The sequence below is a fragment of the Clarias gariepinus genome, chromosome 4, assembly GCF_024256425.1.
Source record: "Clarias gariepinus isolate MV-2021 ecotype Netherlands chromosome 4, CGAR_prim_01v2, whole genome shotgun sequence".
Taxonomy (NCBI): Eukaryota; Metazoa; Chordata; class Actinopteri; order Siluriformes; family Clariidae; genus Clarias; species Clarias gariepinus.
In genome coordinates, this window is record NC_071103.1 from 5,714,101 (window position 1) to 5,722,382 (window position 8,282).

Consider the following 8,282-nt stretch of genomic DNA (forward strand, 5'->3'; position numbering starts at 1 on the left):
ACTGGAAAGTCATGGTTCTGCAGTGTTTATGTCACTCTAGTTGGTTCTTTAGACCCATGCACTTTGTGTGTAGGTGAGGGTCTGTTGGGGTTTACAGAAGAGGTTACTATAACTTAATAGTGATGGGATGTTTGAATCATTTTAGTAACTAGGTTCTTTGAATCTCGTCCATTTAAATTAACAAATCTTTTTTGAGTCATTTAGCTCATTTTATTTTTTCAAAATAAAATGTTACATTTTGAATGAACAGACCCCCAACAGGTCTACATACACAACTTTTGGCTATAGTTCCAGTAATAAAAATATTACAATGCAGCTGAAGGCATATGATAATAAACAGAATGAGCAGCTCACCTCTCATATTTTCTAGTCTGAGTCGTTCATTTTTTTTAATCTATTGCACTGCATAGTGTCTAGGGGAGTCAAGTGACAAAAGAACGAATGACTCAGACTAAAAGACCCAAAGGTAATTTTGCTCAGTTCTGTTTCCTGTACATAACCTATGGAGGTTTTGCGATGCTTTGCGCATGCACACCCAGTAGACAATAAACGGGACTACTCATTCTTCTGAGTCACATTAAAGAATTATCAAAAAGAACCAATCGTTCATAAACGACCCATCACTAACACTTAACTGCTTACTCTGTGTTGTCTTCTCTCAGGTTCTCGGGTTCTGGAACATGTTTGCGGTGGCTGGCATGTATCCACATCACTCTTTTTGCTATCTTTACTGCTGCTTGTGGTTTTAGAAACACTTTCAATGGGCCTGAACTTAAGATGAAACCACAGAGTCCTGCACAATAACACCACATCTTCATGCCCTTTTAAATTTACTCATTCTGATTTCTCACCCAGACTCATCTTGATTTCTCTTCCTATTTTATTAATAACACACATGACCCATTCTTCACAAAATTTTTAGGAGTAGTTTGTTAAGCCTCTAGTATTCCAATACACATACTGTATACTATCAACCATTCCCCTTTTGACATATGCAGCACTTCCTATGGATCAAAGTAATAAATACGGGAACAAAGTTGATTAACAGTGGGAAACACATTGGTGGTTCTTGGCCTTCTTTAGAAAGAACAGTTACAGAGTTTAGAACTATTCATCGTTCCACAGTAAGGTTTCTCCTTTTTCACATTTCAGTTTAGCATTGTATCTTAACCACTCCATTGCAGATAAATGTGATGCTTTCCTTTATTTAAAAAAAAAGCACTGAAACTGCATTAGGAACTAAAAATGTCAAATTACTGTAACCCACATTTAATCACATTTCAGAAGACAAAATTCTTCAGGCTCGATATCACTTTTTACTCTCAGACGTTTTATACCAAAGTAACATATCAAATCTTTCTACCATTTATTCACTGAGCAACAATAAGAAAGCAAAATTTAAAAAATTTGTTAAATAATTTTTTCATGCATACTTGGACACACTTGGCTGTGTAAAGTTCTCTCGAGCTGCCAGTCCGGAAGTGCCCACCAAGTTCAGGAATCTGCCACTCAGTTTCACTACATTGTAAAATTCACATGCCTTGATGACTGAACAAACTGTACAGAATCTACCAAAAATTTTATGTTTTTGCCATACAGCTGCAATTTTACTGGCATTTTCTTGGTATGTTTCAAGATCATATTTAACATATGTTCCTACAGTGGATGTTTTAAAAATAAAATATTGCTTAATCAGTCACACAAGAATCATCAGAGCAATAAGTGTTAGTAGGAATACAGATCATTTTTTTTTTTTTTTTTTACTCTTCTTTTTACTTCATACTACTCTTCTGGCTGCATCACCTCAGTTCAGTCACCTGCCCCTACTCCTTCATCTTCTGTGTTATTCTCTCATCCCATTCTCTTGCTCTCTGCGCGGTTCCTCAACCTCAAGCAGATACTGTATGTTTGTCATGTCATTCTCTCTGGGAAGGCATCTGTCAGTTTGCAATTAACACTGTAATCCGCATCACATACTCCTGATTATGGCCAATTGCCTGAGTTTTGTGAAAATCAGCTCCCAGTTTAGACATGAGCAGTCCTCTAGGCTGATGGAAAGTTGGTCTGAATCACTGGCAAAATACAAGCAGTTCATCTCCAAAATTATGTCCTCCAGCCTTCTTCTGTCTGACAGCTGTTTGGTTTCCATCAGACTCTGCCAGTTCGACTATGGGCATTTTACAGAGTGGAGTGGAGTAATTAATTAACTATTATTTATTAGAAGTAATGATTTACCTATTATTAATTTCTCATCATGCTTCAGAGACTCACTGCTGTGTCGATTTGCCGGCTTCTGTTTATTCTATTCCTCTGAGATATGATGACACATGTGAGATCAGGATTGTTGTTTCTGTGTGTGCTGCAGAGCTGAGGTGGTGGAGGGTGGTCAGGAGCAGTAGGTTGTGGATGTCTTCAAGGTGGGCAGCCATCCAGATGAGGATCTGTCTTAACACACTAAAGGGATTGTGTGATTTGACCTGTCCCTTTCTGCAATGTTTTTCTGTCCCTAACACGTGCTTTACACATACTTATATCAAAGGGAGCTCAGTTCACAATAATTTAATTTTATTTAAATTTTAATTTAAATAATTTAATAATTTTTTCTCTCTAGAATGTCACATTTCTACTTCTGTCACAGACTTAGAACCATCATTTTCAAACATGATGATTGTCGATGTTATCTTTACCACATCTCCACAAGATATTTCTTTAATTTTGCTCTTACCCATAATTTACTCGTCAATTTGTCTGTGCCACTATTTCGCAGTGAACTCAGTCCCTTTGACTTTTACTCTCAGTCACATTGACTGTTACCTGTGCACCTTGCACCCCGATGCGGGGCTAGGTTTTCGTAAACCGTCAAAACCATAATATAGCCACTCTCTTTTTTGTGCACCTTGCACTTTTGGGTACGCCACAGGTCGCTTACCCATGTGATAGAGCCAAGTCTAAATCGAGTCACTGTGAGAAAGTGCAATTCTTACATCAATCAATAGCCTATACTACATATCCCTACCACACAATTTTAGTTATTTTAATTAATCCCGGTGTTGAGGCAATATGGTGAATCCCCAGTCGTCTCATGCTCGATTGCCAATTGGCCATTGAGGATGAAGTGAAAAGCCTGTAAGGCGCCAGCGCTTGTGTCTCCCCTGGAAATCATGAAAACCCTATAAAACACAAGTGAGAGCAAAGTAACAATGGTTTTATTTTAAACAGTTTAACAGTTAAAGTATGGAGTTGTTCTATTTTATACACAAACATCTCTGCTAATGTAATCTACACCCCATACATGATGTTCCTACATTACAGGAGCTGATTTTTTTTTTTCACCTGACTCGGACCAGATGTCTTCACCTTATCATTCCGTAGCAACTACGACTAGTGTGTTTCTATTTTATCCTTAGTCTTGTCTGTCTACAATCCAACAGGTAAGTTTTAAAGATTCTACAGTCGATGTGGCACAATTAATACATAGATTAAAATGAATAAATAATTAAAATCTATTTTTTTATTACAATATATTAACATATTGAGGTTTCTACAGTTGAATTATTGAATTGAAAAAGCACTTTTTTTTCCCCAGCAGCCTTGTTTTTTGTTTTTTTTCCAGTGCTGTCATATGTCTAGTGCACAGCAGTAGTGTTAACATAATAATAACAAAAAACCCTGATGAAGCAAATGCATTAACATCTGAATATTCGGTCAATTTCCTGGCAAAATTATATCAGTGAGGTTTTTAGGCTTGCAAAAAGCATGGGGGCCTCTATGAAAAAAAAGTGACTAAAGCTTCCTGTAATCTAGAACTGTTTAAAAAGGTCAAAATGCTTAAAAGGTCAAAATGAAAATAACTGCTCAATCATTAGTTATTGAAGAATTCTATGGTAGTTTTGACCATGTCCTTTATTGTTCTTTAAGAGTAATGCCGTGGGTGGGGGAGCTCGAATAACTTTTAGGTAGAAAGTGCTGCTTAGATTAAATGAGTCACGCGCCATCTTATCTCTTCTGTTGGAATTTCTGCAGTGCATCCAGACAAGCTAACTTGCAAATGGCAGGAAGTCTCACCTCATCTTCCCCCCCTGTACTTCTGAGAGATACAGAAAAAAAACACTCATGCATACACTCATACAGGCCGCATTTTACAGGAAATTTGCTCGAGCTAGGGTTCAAGAAAAACAGCACGACGAAATGCCCTTGTCTCAGTTGAAAGTTTGCCTAGGACACCAAACAACACCAGAGAGAACAACAGATTTTTTTTTTCCATTATGGATGAAACCGGGAGCACAGAAAGGTAACCTGAAATCTAAATCTGTATACAGTATGGTGGCCTAAGCTTTGTGTGTGTCAGTTGTGAGATGATCATAATACAGGAACTACAGATCAAACCACACTGATAAAAAAAATTGTAGCAGAGTAGCAAGATTGTGGTGGGCTCTTTAAGGGGCCTGTGGTTTAGAAAAGGAGCATATGTTGTGGTTGGATTAACACAGCTGGAAGAAGTTTGTATATTTGTGCAGCGCAATATTTCAGGCCTTGGTCCAATCGATTCTAATATTAGGGAGAAATTAGTGTCGTTTAATCAGCGCTAAGAATTTAGTTCAATGTAATAAATGCAGACATTCCAAAAAATGACAGAACGGAATGACAGAAGTTCATCTTTCATATCTAGTGGACGAACTGACCTGATTTTCATGGTAGAGAGAGTAAAAGTTAGTTTTCTAAGAAAAAAAAAAAAAAAGAATATGTATACCTAACCTAATGAATAAGGTATTTAAATAAAATGTATGTAATGTATATAATGTATATAATGTATAACTGCTTTCTATTTTTAATGAACAATTGTTTATTTATTCTCCAAAGCAACAACGAAATACTAGCGTTGGAAATTTTGCACATTTCCGAAAGATTACCAGGAAATTCAATATTTCAAAAATTTAGAAAAATACTTTTTTTTCCATGAGTAACATTAAAATCTCTGTTCTCGCTTAATATGCAAATGAATGTCTTGATCAAGCCTCCCCCCACATTTCTCCTTCCTACAGTTTTTCTGAATAATAACTGCTAATTTCTGTTCTTTCAGAATGACTTCTTCGAAGATGTACAATATTAGCACAACTTATATTTATTATTATTATGATGATGTCACTTCACCTTGCTCTTATACTCCTGTGTTAAAACCAATGGCCATGGCATCTGTCTTCTTCCTGGTTTTCGTTCTTGGACTTCTGGGGAACAGCACGATATTGTGGATGTTGCTGAAAATCATGCGCATAAAGACCATGACAGATGTGTGCCTGCTGAACCTGGCAATTTCTGACCTGATCACTGTGCTTTCACTGCCATCATGGGCGCTTTACATAAAGGGACATTTATCCAACTCTAATGCTTTATGCAAACTCATGGTTGGTACTTATCACCTGGGCTTCTACAGCAGCATATTTTTTGTGACGCTAATGAGCATTGATCGCTACCTGGCCATTGTGCATGCCGTAGCATCTTTGGGAGCACGGACTTTGCGTTATGGTATTGCAGCCAGTCTTGTCATCTGGACTATATCCTTCTGTGCTGCACTCCCAGGGGTCATTTTTCACAACATGATTGAAAGTTCGGAAAACAACACACAGTGTGAGTGGGATTACAGGGAAGGCTCAGTCAAGACGTGGAAGCTATTCCTTAATTTTGGCCAAAATACAGCGGGGGTCTTGGTGTCACTGCCTGTCACAATCTACTGCTACGTCAGGATACTCCTAGTGCTTAGAAGGACAAAGAACTCGAAGCGAGGTCGAGCCATGAAATTAATTTTTGCAATCGTCGCCATCTTTGTGGTTTTCTGGGTGCCGTACAACATAGCCGTGTTCCTCCAGACTCTGCAAGACTACGAAGTCATTGATGACTGTGAGATCAGTAAACATATAAGCACTGCCCTAACTGTAACTGAGACCATTGCATTATCCCACTGCTGTGTGAATCCTGTGATATACGCTTTTGTTGGAGAAAAATTCAGGAAATTTCTGGCCAGAGAGTTTTCAAAATGGCTACTTTGTGCAAAGTTTTACAAACCGACATCTATGTATTCAAAAACATCAGAAAATGAAACATCCAACACACCTTTATAAGAGAACTGTATACATTGTTTAAAATATCTGTAAATATTTATGTATTTGTTTAACTGCTACAGAATATACAGTCAGTTAAACTGTATATACACGCTTCTTTTATCCATACCAGTTTCCATATTAGGGTATCAATGCTACCTTGCAACTCCAGGGTTCCTGGTTCAAGCCTGAGCTCTGGTTGCTGTCTGTGTCTGCTTTAACATTTTATGTTTTTTTCCCTGGGTTTTTTGGTTTCCACCAACCACCAGTGCAACCACTGTGAGATGGAATGGTCCCATTAAATGTGTATTCCCACGTCATGCTCAGTCGCTCCAGAACACAGTTTAGATCCATTGCTACTGTACACTTTGTAGAATAAACACCATATGCCATTACATAACTTTTCAATATTACTAAATGCTGCATTTCCATATAATACTCATATATTACATTTGCTATATAAATAATATCAAAGTCATAAGAAAATTAAGCTAAGTCAATTGTGTTTGACGAAGGTTAAAAAAAAAAAAACAGCTATAAACTATAACCACAAATCCATTCTCAATCGTTCAGTCACAGATCCATTATTTAAGACCCATTTTTATGTCCGAATTCAATTTTTTAAAAGATTTTTTTCATATTTATTTAAATGAATATCACCTACTAAATTACGTATTAAAGATTAAAACAGGAAGCAATAAGTCAAGCTGCCATAACATTTTTACAAACAATGAAATGTACTATATTTAAAGCTCAAGGTTCAGTCCTTCCAATATTATCTGAATGATGGTTTATACAGTATATGAATCATGTATTAAATGTACATGTATATAATATAATGAAAATCATTTAAATGGCCAAATGTGCATCATTGGAAACATTAAATCATGTTTATATTGTTAAAATATGTACAGTTTAACCTTTCCTGGCATCAAACCACAGACGTTTTTTTTTTTTTTTTGTGGAAAGATCCACTGTAGAGCATGAAACTGTATGAACCGGATTTCCTGCACATATTGTTCTTACAAGAAACCACTTCAACTTGCATGTAACAATTGAAGATGAAGAAACTTAAATCTGTCAAAATGCTGTGGTGTGCATAACTACATGTATGGTCTATCATTGTAACAGCAGTATATTACACGTCAGGTGATTTCCTCACCTATTTCCTTTCTGCATGGCGCAGTTGCGTTGCACTAAGTAAAGCCATAGATTGTGGGTTTAAAAGGGCCTAAAGAAGATCATGACCATGAACTGCCAACATAGAGCCATACACAAAACCAATTCATAATTCATAGAGCAAACACTTAGCATAAAATACATTTTTGCTTACCTTTTGAGCTGAGGCAGAAGTGCAGAATAAATTCAAGTAGGTATTTTGAGCACAATGAGACAAACATTTCTATAGATTTTATAAAACAATAGCATATTGAAAAAGCTGTAGGTATGCATGACAGATTTTTCTGTGGGATGTATTATTACTAGTCTTACAGGATAGTGCTGCATCAAGTAAAACTGAGTTGCAATATGCAAATGAGGCACTAAATAGAGAAACTACTAACATCCTTGACTTTATGACTGTAAATGATACCTGACAGTAGCTTTGATTTAAACCAAATTTAGTTTGAACTAAAAATTTAAGACATTGTTTTCCCCGTATTTTCACGTTATTTTCTGTAAATGTACTGTATTTGTACTGCAGTCGCTCGATAGTTCAGGGCTGGAATTACCTGAGCCTCCAAAAACAAATAAGCTCTATTTAAACTTAAAGACATCAACTGGTATATTGAACTTCCAGCCTCCTAACACACAGTATGACTGCAGATCAATCCCTGCTGTCCGTTATCACCCAAATGAGAATGAGTTCCCTCCTCTCAAGGTTTCTTCCTGTTGCCATTTCAGGGAGTTTTTCCTTGCCACTGTTGCCGTCACCCTTAGCTTTCTCACCAGGGACAATCTTATCATTTTAGTTCATACACATTCATATTTCATACAAAGTTCCATAATGTCTTTTATTTGTGTAAAACTGTTTTGAGACAATGATCATTGTTAAAAGTGCTATACAAATTGAATCCAATATTTTTTAGTGAATGCGTTTTCAAATAAATATAGGTATACACTGCCTGGCCAAAATCAAACAAACAAACAAAAAAAACATAATATTTTATTAGACAGCCTTTTGCTTTT

The 8,282-nt window shown here is 36.5% G+C and overlaps 1 protein-coding gene across 1 annotated transcript; it reads left to right on the top strand.

Moving 5' to 3' along the window:
* The first annotated feature begins 4,026 nt into the window (after window positions 1-4,026).
* On the top strand, window positions 4,027-6,975 carry si:cabz01093077.1 (C-C chemokine receptor type 4). The gene is made up of 2 exons (XM_053494890.1): window positions 4,027-4,291; window positions 5,081-6,975. The coding sequence occupies exons 1-2, from the start codon at window positions 4,266-4,268 to the stop codon at window positions 6,114-6,116; spliced, it is 1,062 nt and encodes a 353-aa protein (XP_053350865.1). The 5' UTR covers window positions 4,027-4,265; the 3' UTR covers window positions 6,117-6,975.
* Window positions 6,976-8,282: the final 1,307 nt, after the last annotated feature.